The 18,282-nt window shown below is 40.9% G+C and overlaps 1 protein-coding gene across 2 annotated transcripts in view; it reads left to right on the top strand.

The window, feature by feature from the left end:
• BCAT1 (branched chain amino acid transaminase 1) overlaps positions 1 to 18,282 on the top strand; it is a 62,061-nt gene that overhangs the window by 28,859 nt on the left and 14,920 nt on the right. The window contains exons 3-9 of one of the 2 annotated variants that reach the window (XM_050325189.1): positions 3,238 to 3,438; positions 4,626 to 4,682; positions 6,788 to 6,898; positions 7,831 to 7,950; positions 10,077 to 10,240; positions 11,855 to 11,997; positions 17,923 to 18,008. In XM_050325189.1, coding sequence (XP_050181146.1) covers positions 3,238 to 3,438; positions 4,626 to 4,682; positions 6,788 to 6,898; positions 7,831 to 7,950; positions 10,077 to 10,240; positions 11,855 to 11,997; positions 17,923 to 18,008 — 882 coding nt within the window. The remainder of the gene's footprint in view (positions 1 to 3,237; positions 3,439 to 4,625; positions 4,683 to 6,787; positions 6,899 to 7,830; positions 7,951 to 10,076; positions 10,241 to 11,854; positions 11,998 to 17,922; positions 18,009 to 18,282) is intronic. The other variant, XM_050325191.1, reaches the window with a different exon arrangement.

Below are 18,282 nucleotides of genomic sequence, written 5' to 3'. Positions count from 1 at the left end.
TTACCTCCCTTACCCTCTTTGTTCTGCTTTTACTGGTTTTCCTTCCAGTTCAATGGTTTTTATTAGGCACCAGCATCAGAAGGTGCTTGAGAACATGTTGGTAAACAAAGCAAGCAAAACACAAACCCAGCTGAAAATTCCCCTGTGTGTTGGCAGTACAAACAGTGGAGATGTGGATGTGTGCTAAGGCCAATCCTTAATGCATCCTCAATATGATGCTTTCAGGGCTGGGAGAATGTTGGTAAATAAAGAAATAAATTGCTGTTTATAAAGGTCATAGGTAATATCAGGGGAGCACTGTGGTGATTTTTTAATGAGTGATAATAATGTAATAGGCATTGATGCTTAATCAGTACCCCTGGCATTTGTCATCTGGCCTTGCTCTGCTCCCCTTGTTCAACAGAGTGTTGAACCTCCCTGACTTCAAAAGAGTGTTTGGTTTCCCTCCTGCTGGTGCTGCTTGATCAAGTGAAGCAAAAAAAAAAGGCTCTGTGAGCCAGGCAAAGTGTTTGTGTAGGGAGCCTTGTTACTCAGGGACCTAGAAGAGGTTGAGGGTGGTGGCAATACGTGGTGCAGACCACACTGTGGGGGAGAGCACTCCAAGGATGACCCTCCAACCCATCCTCCCAGCACATCACCCTCCGTGGAAAAAAACCAACATTAAATGTATTGCAGCACTTGATGGTGTCTTGACATGAAAACCATTGGGATTCTGAAAGCTTCAGGTGCTTTTGTACACTGTTAACTTGCATTGCTTGATGAGAAGAAGGAGAAAAAAGACATTGTAATGGGAAAGGGGAAAGAGCCTTAAGAAAGTAATGTCAAAAAAAATCTTAAGTGCAGCTTCTCAGGACTTTACATGACTAAAAAGTTGAGAGAAATCTGCCTTTCTACCTGTTGAATGATAGTTGCCCTACAGCTCTGTGCAGTTTAACCTATATTTGAGGTCTTATACAGGGTGTTCCTACTGTTGTTTGAAGGAATTGTTGTGGGTGAAGTGCTGTACCTGACACGGTTGAATCAGGTGTTGGCACAATTGTTGAACAAAAGCTGGATTTCCTAAATGCTGAAGGAGGTAAGAAACAGTGGTTGGTCTCCTTGTTCAGAGCGTGCAGCTCCAGGAAGCTCTGTGCTCTGGAAATTATTTGCTTCTTTCCTGGATAAGCATCACACCTACTTCTCTACACTTTCTGCCTTCAAGTGACTCAACCTGAAATCCAGTGAGTGATTTCTGCCTGTGACTGCAGAAAGTCCCCAGTCCTTGGGGCTGAGAACTAAGTATTATGGGCCACTGCTCTGAGCAGTCACTCGAAATAGTGAGTGCTTGGCTGGCCTCTTGAACCTCACATCTCCAGTGGGGGGAGAAGTATCTTTGGTGGCCAAAACTGGAGCCCAAATGCTCCCAAGTGAGCATGTTTTGTCACTTGTGGCTGCATCTTGCTGCTCCCTCTAATGTGTGCTTGTGGATCTGTAAGAATAGCCAGGATAAAATCCTTTCCCATCCTCAAATAAAAGCTATTTGTTGATCCTGATGAGCTTAGCAAACAGTTTTGAAGTGCTGCCTTTCAACTAGTTGTGCCTCCGCCACTGAGGAAGTGGCAAACTGAGGCATAAAAGCAGAAATCAGGACACTGATGGGAGTCCTAGGGGATGAGACTCCATATGATAATTATGACCCCCAGGCCAGCTTATTGTAAAGATAATTACCCCAAGGAAAATGACCTGAGATGAGGTAGAAGCCTGGACTCCAGGGTGAGGTATTGATACCACTGGAAGAAGTTCTTTTGAAGCTGTGATGGTGGGCAGAGAAAGCCCCACTAACATCCTGCTCCTGAATGAGTGTTTTCCTGAGCTGAGTCTTGTGTTGTGGATAATTGTAAAAAATCCTCTGTGGCTTTTATTTTGATTCATGTTCTTCTTTGATGTCTTTTTTTTTTTCTAAAGCATGTGGTAAGAGGTTGCCAGGTAAAATTAATTTTTATTTTCAGGACATCATTAGATAGTGCTTTTTCCGTTGGAGCATTTACTGTCAGAAGAATAAAGGGAAAAGTTAAGAAGAGTAATTGTTGTTTCATCAGATTATGTATAAATTCAACAAGGCTAATGCATTGTAATATCTAGACAAGCCCTATAATTGGAGAGAGTTTGAAACAGGCTTTTAGCAATTCGTGTGCTCCTGCTCTAAGTTAATTTAACATCTAAGCCACCAAGCAAAGGAAAAAAAAACCAAACCAAACCTAATCCAAAACAACTAATCAATAAAAAACAGGCCTTTGTTCATTAAAATCATCTTGAAAATTAAGTTGTTTACAGAGGCAGGAGTGCACGTGTTCTTTTGAAAAAGCTTGGGACTGGTTTTATCTCATTTTGCAAAACATGTGCTGGGTTTGAGAAGTCCAGTTCAGCAATATGTCTTGCAGAACTGCCTTTTTAGTGCACTTGCAAGAAAGAGAATGGAGAGGGTGGGTCAAATCTGCCCACTTTGTAGCCCTCTCTAGTTGTTTAGCCCATACCTGTGTATAAAAGGAGAGTGGTATACCAGAGATCCTGCTTTCCTTCTTTGCCTGCTGTTCTTTGGATGATTCACACCTTAGAAGGTACCATAAAGAAAATTAACTCTATCCCAGACAAAACCTGCACAAAACCCTGAGGGTGCATCTCTGCAGCTAGTCATGTCCCCCTCCAGTCCCTCATGCAGGGAAACATTTAGCCTCTTTTTGCTAATGGGATCTTTCTAGGAAAGTAAGAGTGTGAATGAACAAGTTGTGACACAGGTAATCCACTGACTGCTGGCTCTGATCTCACATCGGTTTTATACATTAATGGAAATTTGGCACAACATCCACTTAGTTGTGACGGGGATTAATTTCTGTTGATCAGCTTATGATCTGGGGTACAGCACTTGGGTGTTTCTGGAACTTGTACAGATATGTTAACCTAAGTGTCCAAGAGATTTTCATCTGATTTCTGGTTTTGCACCCTGTAATGCTTCCCCAGCTTAACAGAGTTTCAAAATATGCTACTTCTTGTGTAACAGCACTGTGTATATGTGTGTGTGCACAGTGTGAATACTTAGCCAGCTACTTTGAGGTTATCTGCCTGTAACCATTATGTCATTAAATGTCCCTACAGAGAAAATATCAAAGTTTGTCAGTGTTCACTGATGCAGAATAATTTTTAAATCAGTCTGGCTTAATTATTTTGATACGCTTCATTTTTGTCTCCATGTTCCTTCAGGCTTCCGACTTGATTATCACGCCAGCTACAACTTTCAAGGAAAAACCAGACCCCAATGGTTTGGTATTTGGAACTGTGTTCACGGATAATATGCTGACAATTGAATGGTCCTTGGCTTCAGGATGGGAGAAACCCTATATTAAGCCACTGGAGAACCTTTCATTGCATCCAGCCTCCTCGTCCCTGCATTATGCTATAGAAGTGAGTACTGAATTGATTTGGAAGCCACTAATTTGTTTTATTAGCTCTTAAAGCCACAGCTTGGGAACACAAGGACTATTACTGTCTTAAGTTTATTAGTATTGAGTTATGTTTTGTTTTGTTGACTGATGTACTTCCAGAGTAATTGCATAGTTTACAACAGGGTTATGTTTGTGTTAGTATAACTCAGAAGCAGCTGTGGCCTGTGGATTCTAGCTCACTTAACATTCTGACCTAGTGAAGGTGAACCCTTTCTTGTGTGGTGACAAATTCATTTGAGAAAGTATTCTATTTTACTGATGGTGGGTAGGTCCAGTTACTGTCTCTGATGTAACTTAATGAAGCACTGGATAAGACCGTGAGAAATTCCGGGACCAGCTTTAGTTTGGGGACTGAACAGGCACCTTGTGAAAGTTATTTTAGGCTGGTTTAAAGGCTGATAGGTTGGATTGCAGAACAGACTAGACAGGTGCTTGTTTGAAACTCTGAACAAGTCTGGAGAGCTCAGAACTGCATCTGATGCATTCAGCACATGTGAGTGTATTTAAGCAGAGAGTGTACAGCAAGGAACTTTGGGAAGTGAAATGTTAAGTTGGAAGCCAGCGTGGTTAACAGTTCCCGTGCTCAGCTGCTGCTTGCTGTCTGAAGCTGCCCTTTGTGCCTCCAGAGCAGCTTTGGTTGTACTCACACCTGTGTGGGAGGCTCAGGAGGGCACATATCCTGAAATGGAAGCCCACTCCTCCTCCCACTTCTGGCTAGGTGGGAGTGTCTCCACTGAAGTGTGTGGAGTCGCTTGTGCTTTTTTTTTTATTTTTTTTTTTATTTTTTTTTTTTATTTTAACCTCTGGTATAAGGGAACGACCAAGCTTTTCCCTGCTTGTTGTCCCCAAGCTCCTGCCTTCACTGCTTTTTTTTGTGTTTACTGACTTTTTCTCCATCTAGTCACCAAGCCTTCAAAGGTCCTGTGTAAATTTAAATACCCCCATGACTAAGGCTGCAGCTCTTGATCTGCCCAAGAAGTAAGAAACCACGCTGGAGTCCCAAATCTATATTTCACTCATAGTACCATATTGCATTAATGCTTGGCCTCTGGCCCAGTCTGAAATCATTGCTAATATGAATATGCTCTTATTTTTTTCCATTTTTTTTTTTATTCTTTTATCCTTATTGCATCACGTTTCCTCTAGCCAAGAGGACAGACAGAGGAGAATCTGGTGTCATTGCTGTGGCTCAATGAATACACAGTGGGTATAATAAAAGTGATGAATTTGGCATTCCCTCCCCTTCCTCCTTGCCCTCCATGATGCAGTGTGGTAATCTGGATCTGCTGAACTCCAGATCCAGCTCCCGTGATGTACGGATGTCAGATAATTCTGTTTTCACACCATTGTAGCAACCAACCATCAACCAACCACAACAGTTGCTTTTATTCAAGTTAAGCATTTCTGGAACACATTACTATCTTCCTTTTTAATGAGTGAAAGGTTTTACTGAGCTCTGGAAGGTTAAAAGTATTTATTTTTGGAGAAAAATATTAACATCTTGTGAAGGCTTTGTGTTTCAGTAATGATGTGATTCTTGCTTCTCTCAAACCATTGATCAGATCTTAGTAGTGGCATTCCTCCCTTTTCCCTCTCATTAAAAGTTCTGTGAATGTGTTTGGGAGAAGGGTGGGTGGGTGGGTGAAAAACTGATAAGAAAGTAGGATTCCAAAAATGTGGCATTAGTTAGTAACTGGCCCGATAAAAACTGTATCTAAGTATCATCCATATCACCAGATATGCCATTCTTTTATTAAAGATACAGATTTTTTTCTTGTAGCTACAGTGTCTACATTGGGAACAATTTATTTTTTCAAAACTGCCTGTAAAGCCTTTAATAAGTCTGGCATTGCCATAGGAAAAAGTTAAATTTTGAAGGTAAACAGTTCTGGGTTTTAATTCTGGTTCTGCTACTTAGTTGGCACATAGCCTGAGGAAAATTACCAGGATTCCTGCAACCCAGTTAAAACCCAATTAAAATTTGTCATGTGGAAGGACCTAGCTCTGCCATGGGACTGCACAAAAGCTTTCTAAACAATGCATTTCACTGACCCTTGCAGGAAGATATTAAACAACTTAATAATAATGAAACCTGGAGTATTCTACTACATTACTCGTACAAAAATACAGGATCATTTTTTTCCCAAATAAAAAAAGCTACATGTGTAGACTTCCAACCACATGGGATGTAGTTCTAGCCACTTTTTGTGGAACAGTCAGAGGAGGAGAAGCCTGAGGAGACTGACAGCAGTGATGCAGTTAAATTCATAGAATTTCTGAAATGCTACTGAAATTCACATATAAAGAAATGCTTTAGAAAATAAATTCTGAAAGTCTGAACTCTTGCCTATAAGCGTAAGTGACCCTTTAATACTTAATCTGAATAATATGTGTATATATATATGTATATATTAGAGTGATCTTATAGAATACATGTGGGTTTTGTCCATAAGTATAACCAGAAATTATCAATCTGTAAAAATAACTGGGTATTTATTTATCTGAAAATAACTATGGGTGTTTTATGGGCATATGGCTTTTGCTGTGATTAGGAGATGCTGTAGGGCATTCTGCTGGGAGGGCACTGATTGTATAGGGGTTTCTGGTAAAATGGTGAATCCAGTCATCTGGATTCTGCAATTTGACTGGATAATTATGTTGAATTTAAGTTTCCTGTAAAGTATATGAAGAAAACATTGTCAAGCATTTTTCCTCTAGTGTAAGGCTGATGCATCCTTCTCTCATGCAGGCTAAGCCCCCTTCCATAGCATAGGGATATATAGGGAAATAAGTGACTAAGATCTTGCTACAACTACAGCAAGAACTTTTAACAGAATTCTCTTAATTACCTTATACTTGGTACCAAAAATGTGCTTTGGACAGAGCTCTAAAAAATTATTAGCATAAAATTCTATAGATCCTTTATTTAAGGGAGAATACTCTTTTGGCTCAGTCACAGGCGTCAGTCAGGATGTAAGGGAGTTAAGTCAAACACATGTTACAAATTTTAATTGCTGTATGTAACCAAATTATGAAAAAAAAGGTTATCATTAAGTTCCCTGACAGAGAAAGACACATCTGAAGTATAGGCAGGTCATCTTCATAATACAAACTTCATAATCCTATCTCACATGAGTGTATTGCCAGAATTCACTAGTTAGCATTTGTGCTTTGAGTACTGTGAGCAGCAAAAGTGAAGTTCTTTTGTTTCCAAAGGGTGTACTCTGCATTTGCACAGATCCTTGTGGGATGACACATCTCAGTCATTATTTGGTTTCTTTTCTCTCCTTTTTTTTCTGGCTTGGTAGTTGTTTGAAGGAATGAAGGCCTACCGGGGAGTGGATGGCAAAATCCGCCTGTTCCGGCCAACTCTCAACATGGACAGGATGGCGCGGTCAGCAAGGAGAACAACTCTGCCAGTACGTAGCCAAGGCATCTTGCCCTCCCTAATCAGAGCATATTTCCATTTTCAGAGTTCAAACTTGTGAAACTTTTCTATTTATCAACCACTGTAATTCTTCGATAGTCCAGTTAAATTTGGTTAACAGATCTTATTCAGTGAAAGAAACTGTATGAAATGCTTTTAATAAACAAATCAGAACAATCTTTTGCTTTGTTGTTTCCCTGCTGTTTCAGATGTACAGTTTGTTTCTGAGGAATGGTGCAGGTATTTGCATGCACACAGCTGATTATTCTGTTCTGGCACTAATGGTCTTCCTTTTCTTCTTTCCACTTTGGTTAAGTCGTTCAGGCTCTGACTGCCTTCGTTTTTGGTCATGCCAGCAACTTAATACTGCTTTTAGCAGTTGTACCTTGGCCAGTGAATTTCCTCCTAGGCTTATTAGCTGTAAGAACTTGGGAACTTTGTAAAACTGGGAGATTTGCTGGCCCCCTGGGGTTGTAACCCAAAGCACTTTTCTGCAGAGGAGGTGGTGCCATAGCTTACTGCACGCCAAAGTGAAGGTGTTGGCTGCACGGGGAGTTCTGTCCATGTGCTTTGAAGGCAAGAAGGGTCAATGGCTCCTTTTTAGTATCTCCCCAAATCTTCTTTCGCAAAGCCTAGCCATGATGATGATGATGATGAAGTAGATCTCAGGATGCTACTTTGGACCAGAGGAGGACATGCAGAATACTGTACAAAAAGGCACAATGACCAAGACCATGGGATCTTTAATTCTGTAAAGAATTAACTAAAGGAAGATGATATATGTAGGTCCTGTGAACCCCTACGGACTGTCACTGTTACATTAGTTGATGAAGTGTTCCTTGCAGCATCTGGATCTGTAAAGACCACAGAATGTTCTGGCTACATATCTCCATTTACTTTTCTCCCTTTGCTTTTCCTTCCCAGTCTTTTGACCAGAATGAGCTCTTAGAGTGCATCCTGAAGCTTGTGGAGGTGGAAAAGGAGTGGGTCCCATACTCAACCGCTGCCAGCCTGTACATCCGTCCTACCTTAATTGGAACTGAGGTGTGAAACACTTTCTTCCCCCTCTTAACCTTTGTGTATTTAGGTATGACACAAAAGCCTCCATCCGTAAAGAGAAACATGCAGCAGTCAGTAGATGACAGGATTACAGTTCGGGGGCAGATTGGTTTTGTGTTTTTACTTTTGAGATCCTCACCTGTAGCGCTGCTGCACGAATTTAATGTTGACCACACTGCCACTTAGTGGGCACATGGGCTCAGAGCACAGAAAGTAAACTTGGATTGACTACTCATAATGTGAACGGAAAAATTTACATTAACTTAAGGTTTGCACCGAAAGGATAGTTATTTGTGGCATGCTAGTGTATGCCTTTAAAATCCTAATAGTCTGGAGAAAGCATGAGGGAACGTGATTTAAACCCCGTACCTCCATCCTGACTTTAGTGAAGTGATTTCAGAAGATTCTACCCGTTAAGTTAAGATGGCTCTTTTGAGAGACACTTCTAACAGAACTGAGGACAAATTCTCATGTCTATTCAGTATAGAACCCAGACAAACCTGGCCTTATAAGAGCTCCTTTGTTTGGGTTTTTTTTTTTTTTTTTAGCAGTAGCAAGAGAGAAACTTATAATGGCAGAGCATAGGACAGGGCAGCTGAAGAATGTAGGGTTCCAAACCAGGCAAGTTACTCTTTAGCAATGTCCAAGTCTGTAAGTAGTTACCACACGTGATCATTTCACGTTTCACATGTGTTCTAGGATTCCTTATTTTAACACTTGTAAACTAGTTGCAGATTTTCAGGTTGAAGGACCTCCTCGCAGTGATTGTAATGTACTGATATTAAACATTGAATTTTCCCCTTTTTTGGAAATTCTTTTGCTGTTGAGTTTTTTTTCAGGTTAGCCACCACATCTGGCCTTTCCACAACGTAGTATGTTGTTTCCAGATTGTATGTCCTACTAAACTTTTATGAATCACCACAATTAGAAACCAGGCAGCAGAATCTTTTGAATGATCATGTAAAGGTCAGGAAAAGTATTGAGATCTCAGTTAATCTTGTTAGAAGCCTTTCTGAAGGAGTGAGATAGACTGAAATCAAAACAACCCTTTCAGTACCTGGGGAAGGCTTATTTGTATTTCCCAGTAGTTCCAGTATTCCAGTATTATTTTCCTTCCCACCTCCCAGTTTAGCTTCCTGTGCTTTGTTTAGCTTTGGTCCTAAACATTTAAGTTCAGTAACCTTTTCTCAGTGGAGACTTAATCTTAGAAACCAGGGATGAGCTTGTTCTTTTTACAAGACTGGTTTCTGTGAGTGGAGAGAAAATAGTAACCCATTCAGCCGTACGGAAGATCCCAAGAATCATGGGCAACCAGCTGTATGTAGCCCTGCTTGAGCAGGAGGGTTGGACAAAATTACCTCCAGAGGTGCCTTTCAACATAATAATTTTGTGATTCTGTTGTCAGTCCTGAGCTTTACAGAATCAGAAAGTTGAGCAGAGTCTCCTACCACAGACCTCAGACTCTGATCAGTACCAAACTTCACCTCCACCTTCAAGTATTGATGGTGATGACTTGCAGTATGAGAAGCCCCTCAGAGAGGAGGGGGAAAAAACCCTGATACATTCCAGGTTATTTCCTGTGCTGTTGTGTGAACTGTTTTCAGCAGGCAAATAATTTTAGTTGTCACACAGTCATTCACAATGCCAGCACTCAGCTCTACCAATGCCAGTTCTAAGTGGCCCTGTGTAATTCTCCTCACTAATGCAGCTGACAGTGGTTTCTCTACTGTTGTTATTGCTACCAGTGGTTCCTGCCACTCCTTCCCCTAGAAGGCTTTGAAGGCTTCTGCTGTGATTAATTCATATAATTATATAGCACCTTGTTAAGCTAAATTCTGAATTCTCAAAAGGTTGGAACTCTTTGAGAAGATTATAATAACATATAGCTAAGTGGAATGCTTTAAGTGAACGGTGACAGTATATAAAATTAGGGTTGTTATGTTGCTTGGGTCAGGGGGAAGTTACAAAAATATTTTCTCTTCATTTCAGCACTTTGCATTGCACTGCTAAAAGCTCTCATGCTGCAGTTCCACTGAAAGCAGTGTTTCCAAAAAAACTGAAGTTTGAAGTATACCAATGACTTTTGATTTGTTTACATTCCTTATTTTCAGCCTTCCCTTGGAGTGAAGAAGCCGACTAAAGCCCTCCTGTATGTCATACTGAGCCCTGTAGGCCCTTACTTTGCAAGTGGAAGCTTTAATCCAATATCCTTATGGGCCGATCCAAAATACGTAAGGGCCTGGAAAGGAGGAACAGGGGACTGCAAAGTGGGAGGGTAAGAGAACGTTATTCTGCATTTCTCTACATAGTTCACAAAGCAGACTGGGGTTTCAGTGAAGTACCTAATCCAGAAGATGTAGAGACATTAAATGCAGTAGTTAAACAAACAACGTGCTCTAACAAAGATTTATAAATTGTAATTTGCAAATATTATTTATACAATGCAGTTGCATATTTTTGCTTGAATGTTACTGCCAGGTTGATTTTTTACAGTGTCTCAAGCCAGGGAACTGGATCTGGAAGGTGTCCATGTAATACTTTCACTCTTCCCCTTGGTGCAGTTGACCCTGAAGACATCAGTTTTGCACAGCATCATTCAGTACAGCGTCCTGCTGCCAGCTGGGCAGGGAGCAGCACTGGCTGCTGACCTCCTTCCTTGGCAGGCTGTCCCAACAAGCCATCTGCAGCAAGCAGAGGGAGTCTGGGGGTTTAAGGGAAAGAAGAGACAATTATCTGCATTGACTTTAGTCTGGCAGTTTTCTACTGAACTAGGCCTAATCACTCGTTAAGGAGAAACACAACTGTGAGTGCCCAGGTACTCCACCTGAGGAGTGAGGCTGCTTAGGACCTGACAGGAGCAAGGAACTTGGAGGTGACTAAATAAGTCCCTCGATTATGCATCCTTGACCTTTGTTTTAGACAAAGCTGATTGTCCCTACCTGGGCAGGGAGTTAGGAGCTGTCAATTGCTGCTCAGCCGAGCTTGCAGAATAATCAGAGGGCAAGAAAACAGCTTTCCCCTGTCCAGTCTGATGTTTATGAGTTATTGCTAATTTTTAGAAATGTATAATTTCCTGTGCATCTTTCATACATCAGCTGTGAAAAATAAGGATTATTCTGGAGTCACTGCTGACTTGATTTATACCCAGAGGTGAGAGCTTGACTCCAGTATGGTCAGCGTTTTGCAGCTGCTGACTTTGGGTCTTCACGGTTGTTGAACATCAGAAGCAAAAGGTGGTTTATTTTCCCCTCAAAGCAGCTAGAGAGTAAACAGGTATTATTCAGTTGGATTTGCTCTGTAGGCAGCATTTTAGGATAACATTTGCTCCTCAAGGATGTGGAATTCCTCGAGGCCCATTTGCAGCTCCTAAAGATACTAGATCTGTGAATGTCTTTTACTAGAAGAGAAATAACTCACCTCTGCTGATATTTGTTCTTCAAGAGATTCATCTGACATATATTACTCATCTGTTAATCTGATATTTATGAGATGAGGTAGATGATACTTCTTTGTTTGCTTTTTTTTTAAGCCATGAGATGCAGGGTAATTGTTGCTCTCTGTCCAGAATGCCAACTGCTAAATAAAGATAAATGCTTTCCTGTGGTGTTTAATTGCAGTAATTAGAATGTCCAGAATATGGAACAAGAGGTATTTTTAAGACAATTTGGATGGATATGTTTGAGCTGTTGATGCTGTTCAGCCCTTCAAAGTTTTGGGTTTGTAGATACGAATGATCTACTGGTAGAGTACTTCCAATGAAGATATCCCAGGGACAAGCAGTGACTGTGCAGAGCACTTGCTTATAGATGTACACAAAATCTTGCTTAAAAATGAGAAGACACCCAACCAGATAGTCATAACTGTTTGCTCTTTCTTTTGGTTTCTGAAGGAATTATGGTTCTGCTATTTATGCCCAGCAAGAAGCCCTGGAGTTTGGCTGCCAGCAGGTTTTGTGGCTCTATGGAGAAGATCACCAAATAACTGAAGTTGGAACAATGAATCTGTTTCTCTACTGGATCAATGAAGATGGAGGTACAGTAACATAAAGCATGAAAACTTTAACAGAGTAGACAGTTGGGACCATAATCCACAAAACGATTATTAGAATGCAGATCATAGACTTTTAAATTAAGATGATTTAACAAAAGATGTTACTCTTCCCTTCTGAAAACTAATAGGTGATTTGTTAGTTGTATCACTGTGAAAGAGGAGATTCTGGAGCAGATGTAAATGCTACCTGATGATAACATGAAACTGTTGGGCCAGTCCATGCACTCAGAAGGGCAGAGTCTATCCATACAGAAGGTGACACATCAGGCTTGGTCTCAGCTGTAGCAGCTTGATCTCTCAGGAGGTGTTGTCTTAGAAACAGCACAGAGGTACTGTGGCTGTGCCTCTCTTCAAATTCTGTGTCTTAGAGCATGAGTGGCTCCCATCATCACTTTCTGGCAAGTCAGATGTTCCCAAAGCACAGCCAAAAGTCTTTCAGCATACAACGGATGAAGAAATGCTCTTTCTTCAAAGAATTTGAAGTTCTGTCCAGTGGTGACAGACAGAGAGAAATATGTCATTCAGTGTTCCAGATCACTCATGCTGAAATGATGCTTTCAAGACATACCACCATTCTTGAAGCTTTGTACCCACGGTCATCTCTGAGCAATGTACATGCTGATTAGAAAACTATCTAGTTAATGAGCTGCCAACTATTTAAACATCTCGAGAACTCCCATTGTGTATGCATATATTCAGAGCTTGAGAGGTGATAGCTGCACCTGATAACTGGTTTGGAAGACTGTATGACTCTTCAAAGGACTGAGCCAATGTACAGGCAAGTGAAAAAAAGGATACCTCTGGACTTCCATGAATGCTGTCCCTCCATGAATATGAAGTGTTATTGAATTTTCACATGCTGCAGCAGATGCAGGGTTCAGACTCAGATTTCATTGTAGTACCACGGGTACCCTTTAAAATTGCCATTTTTCTGACAGTGCTCAGCTGCTGAGTACAGAGGCAACATTCTGTGGGGACAGCAGTGTGATTCAGATAGTGTAGGATAATAGGGATCCAACTACCTCGCTCTCACCTCCGGTTTCATTGCTTGTTCTTCTGCAAAATCTTTACCACCTTTTTTAAAAGGGGAATGATACTCCCTCAGTATTGAATGAGTCCATGGCATGAATGAAAGAGTAAATATCAGAAATGTTCTTGTCATTATAGCAGCAGTAGATTTGTCAGTGTAGATAGATGGCCAAATTTATGCCTTGTGCAACTTTGCTGGAGAGACATGAAAATAGATTTTGGCTTGTTCTGCCCAGGGAAAGGACACTGAAGCGGGGACATAATTAGAATTCAATGTTCTCATTGTGCTTAAACCAGGAATATGCTGGAATTATCCAGCTGCAGCACCGTACTGTTCCAAAGAGCTGCCAATCACTGTGTTACCAGTGCACTAGTGAATGGTACCATTGTGAGGTGGCCGCAGCAAACAACTTCTAATTCATGCCACCCAAGCAGGCTGTGTGCTGGCAAACCTGCCATCTCACAGGACACGGCAGTGTCCTCGCTGGAGCACTTCGCTGTGCCCCCGGTGTGTTGAGTAACGCTTAATTTAGGGGATCTTTGGCTGAGAATCGCTCCTGCTGCCAGCCTGTGTCATCACATACCTTACCTGTGGCTTTGCACCGGCGTCGTTTAGAAAGTGCTTGTCATTTTGTTCTGTCACTTCACAAAGGACACTTCCTCAGGCTGTGGTTTGGCTTTGTTATGCAAATGCTGCAGCTGAGAGATATCAAACTGAGTGAGGCAGAAATTGCAGATCATCGTGGAGAGAAAAATGCCTTTCTTTGTTCTGAGGTCACTGCTGAGTAGCCGGAACTGCTCTCCTTAGTTTATAACCAGAGACCCATCCCAGTAAAACCTAAACTGGAGGACATCCATGGTTCCCGTGGGAGTGGGCTTTTCTTGCAAGCCTTTGCTGTATATTTTCAGTTACAGCATTGTGACTAAACATCACCTGCTATCCTGGGTGGCAGGAGGAGCCTGAAAAAAAGTTTTATTTGTAACATCCAGGGGGGAGTAGGGAGGGAAACCACTCAGTTTTTGCTAAAATAATAAGACATGCTCTATGTAGTTCTTGTATTCCCACTGCTGCTCTGGCATAGGCTTAGAATGTGACCATACCTGGATATCTGCTGTTGCATAAATACAGGAGTCTGACATTTCATTCATCAAATCCTATTTACAGTTTATGTTCTCTAAGTGAAAAATCTGTTTGCCCTACAGCCCCTTCCACCTATCTCTTCAGAGCACATAGCTATCCCAAGAATCTGTTGACACTGAAATTCATTTCCTGTAGCAATGTCAGTTCTTTTGCCTAGCTTGGCTTTATGGAAAACCTTAAAATTTAAATGTATATCCAACCTGAAGGCAGCTAACTATGAAATCTGTGTGCACTTTTGAAAAATTCAGTTTCCTCAGGTGATTTGGAACCATTTGGGCTCCACTCCTAGCTTTAATGTGAAGATATTGTGAATAGCATTCAGGAATTACTTAATATTTCAGTGCTGCTATTAAAATGGTGATTAATAGTGCCCACTTCAAATTTTCACAAATTAAAAAATAGATATGTGAAAAGATTCTCTGAAAGGGGTAAAATTTAAGGTAAGTTTGCTTAGTGTTCTGTAGTTAGAAGGTTATTTGTGCTGCAGAAGTATCGTGTACAAGAAGACTACAAAGAAAATAAAGATTGTACCTTCTGCTCTAGCAGAAAGCCATTACAATAGCATGGAGGGAAGAGCAGCAAATTAATGAGATGGCAGACAAAGGAAAGGAGGAGAAAGTAATTGAGGAAAGCAAATTGACAGAGACACAAAGATGGAGTGACTGCATTAGGGAAGAGTAGAAGAAAAGCCTGATGGGAAATAAGAAGAAAGAAAGGTCCAGAACAAACTGGGAGAGGAAGTCAGCTGTTAATAATAGTGAGAAAAGGGTTTCCTGGGCTCTTCTTGACCCTGAAGTTCACTTGGAATTTGTTATCATTTTGGTAAAATATATTTAGGTGAATTTCTCAGCATTGCTGCAGTGTGACTAGCACTGAAGGCATCCCATGTTTGCAGTCCTATCTGCTGTATGTTCGTAAATGCAGGTGTGTAAAAAAATTGAAGGTGTATAATACTCCAGACCTCATTTTCAAAAGCCCTTTGAAACACTCTGAGGGAATTCCATTGTTATAGCAAGCCTATATTGTGCCTGGTTTAGTGGGGCACTGGGCTGATAGTGCTACTGCTGCCACAATATAACAATAACAGGAGAAGAGAAACCTTGACATTTTCCTTCAAATGCCTTTCCCCCACCCTTTCTGCGACTGTACATTTTAAGGCTTCCAGCCCATCAAAATAACTCGGAAGGCAAATGGAGTCTGTGAGCTCACAGTCTGGTTTTTGGGAGATGGACAAACTAATGTCATATGGAGCCTGGTTTGGCATCAATTCACAGAGAGGATGAGCTTTTGGCATGCCATGTTGGATAATGTTATCATCTCTGCCGGGTACCAGGGGAGCAGATGTTCCCTGGGTGGCCCCAGGCTGGTAGTTATCATATGTACACTTGACAAAATTCTACAGAGCAGGCTGTTTGAAACATTTTGAGACTTCCATGTCCTGTCTGTTCAGTGCTGTTTGGTGGCTGGTTTGGCCTGGCACCTTTTCAGACTAGCTCAAATCAGTTAATATATGTTATTGAGTTTAAACAGGTCCTGGACAAGATCTGTGGCAACATCACCAAATAGAGAAGAGTAGTGACAATCTTTGGTATCAAAGTCCACAGTATTTGAAGTTTTCTGTTAAAGAAAGGAGTGCATTTGTATGTGACTGGGTCACAAATGCAGGACATCAGATTTTCAATGTTCAGAATCAAGTGAACCCTGTGGTTCATGGAAAGTTTTAAAGTCCTCTTCTTTTAAAAGTTGTGCCAGAATTAGGGCCAGACATGCATCATAATTAGGAGTGACACTATACAGACTTTTAAGAAAGGAAAGCTGCTATTCTTGACTGTATGAGAAAGAAGAGATCACTGCTGTGCTTAGGAGTCTGGGTAGGTTAGGGAATGGCACTGTGGGTTAGTCAAACCAGAGCAGAACAGGTAGCCTTTCCTAGGGCAGCTTTCCTATACATTTTGGAATGGCAGCTCACAACTATTACTTATGTGTGTATGGATCCTCATAAAAGGAACAAGGAAGCACAGACAGGAAGAACTTCCAGTCCAAATGAATAAATCCAGGACTGGCTGCATTGAAAAGTAATGGCTATTTCTGGAGAAAATGAAAGTTGAGTTGCAGATTCAGTGAGGCCAATTCCATTTAATTAACTTCCATTTCCCCTATCCCACCCCAGCCCCAGTGTCCCCTCTTGCACAGTGGGGAGAGCCCATGCCATAGTCAGTCTGGAGCTGTGTGTGCTCTGGCTGGCAGGCAGTGTTTGTACATGGAATTATCTACTTGAGTGCTGAAAACAGAGTACTGAGCAGCTGAGCTCAACCTGCTCCCACAGTCCAAGGACAAACACTGTGTTTCTCTCTTCTACCCAGCTGCAACTTTTCCCAGGACTTTGAAAAATATTTTAAAGACAGCTTCTCCTTTGAGAGGGGTTCAAACAGGCCTGGGTTCATTGATCTTGTTGTGGTCCAGGGAGATGGGGACATAATAAAAACATGAAGATACATATCTTTTCCTTCTATGTGACCTAGGTAAAAAATAAGCAAAAAGCTTAATGGTTTGTGGATATTATGAGAGGGGTAGTTTCAAGAAAGAAAGTTGATTATCACTGGGGAAAGAAAATGATTAGGAAAAAAATATGTAGAGTATTACTGAAAGACTGTGGGTGTCTTGACTTCTCAGTGCAAACTTGAGACTGTCTTAAAAGTCTGTGTTTGAAAAAGACTAAATGATCAGTATTCTCTGATAATAGAAACCACCAAGCATTTTAAATGTTTATACTCATTTTAAATGCTTAAATGTTTAAATGTTAAACTCTGTTTACAATGAAAGAGATAGTTTAAAATGAAAAAGATTAACTCTGATTTGCTGCAAAGATCAGATGGAAGAACAAAGTCTACCTACAAACTTTTGTTGTAGCTCAAGTATTTACCAATATGGATTATTTACCAAGTGTGGGTTACCATTTTTCTGCCCTTTCATCGGTTATGTTAGGTGAGTATTTATCTAATATTCTTTTTCAAAAGGAAAGAAGAAGCACAAGCTAACAAATCAAACTAGTTGAAGAACTTGAATTGTTTTTGTTGAAATTTTCTTAGGACTGCTCTAATTTGTAAAGAGAAAATTAGTAGGGAAAAAAGGATGTGTAACCTACTGCAAAAGATCACTAAGGAAGCCTCTCAAGGAGAGCTGGCAAGGTTTCCACTGCTTTACCGATTCAGTAGATGGACTTCAAAATTCTTGGTAAACGTTTCATGTTACAGCCATGAAGTAGGTATACTAAATCTCATATTCCTAAATTAAGCAAAGCAGTTCAGGGAAAGTCATGATCCACCCTGGGATTATTAGGTGTGGCTTTCCCTCTGCTTCTCTCTTCAGAATTTGAAGACTGAACCATTTGATGGTTTCCAACAGTTATACAGTGAACCCATAATGCAATAAGGAATAAAACCTGCTACAAGGTATTAGCCATGTACATATTAATGTATGAAATATGTTTTTTCCCCACCCACTGAAATGTACTCAAAAGGTTCCAAACACTGAACAACTGTTTATTTGAATGGATTTTCTGTAATTTTACTTCTTACTGAGCTCTAATATAAGCTGCATCTTACTGGGTACCACAGAATTATGGAATATGCCCAGTTTGAAGGGACCCACATGTTTGGTGTAGTATCAGTAAACATGTTTTTCTGGTACTTTGGTCAGTTTTTAACTGGTGTTTCTATTTCTTCTGTGTTTGACAGAAAATGAACTGGCAACCCCACCTTTAGATGGCATCATCCTTCCAGGAGTGACAAGGCAAAGCATTTTGGATCTGGCACGTGACTGGGTGAGTGTTTTGGCTTTGGCAGTAATAGTTTCAAATATCATGTTATAATGTCAACAGAAATACACATTTCTGGTGCTCAGCATCCTAAAGTTCAACTGATCTGGTAAAATCATGGAATCGTAGAACAGTCTGGGTTCATAGAATCACAGAATGACCTGGGTTGAAAGGGACCTTAAAAGATCATCTTGTCCCACCCTCCTGCCGTGGGTAGGGGCACCTTCCACTGGACCAGGCTGCCCAGAGCTCCATCCAACCTGGCCTTGGAAAGGACATT

This window comes from Myiozetetes cayanensis, unplaced genomic scaffold (genome assembly GCF_022539395.1).
Source record: "Myiozetetes cayanensis isolate MyiCay16 unplaced genomic scaffold, myiCay2020 scf3, whole genome shotgun sequence".
In the NCBI taxonomy this organism is placed as follows: Eukaryota; Metazoa; Chordata; class Aves; order Passeriformes; family Tyrannidae; genus Myiozetetes; species Myiozetetes cayanensis.
The sequence above is the reverse complement of the archived record's forward strand: the minus strand, read 5'-3'. Positions and strand labels throughout refer to the sequence as shown.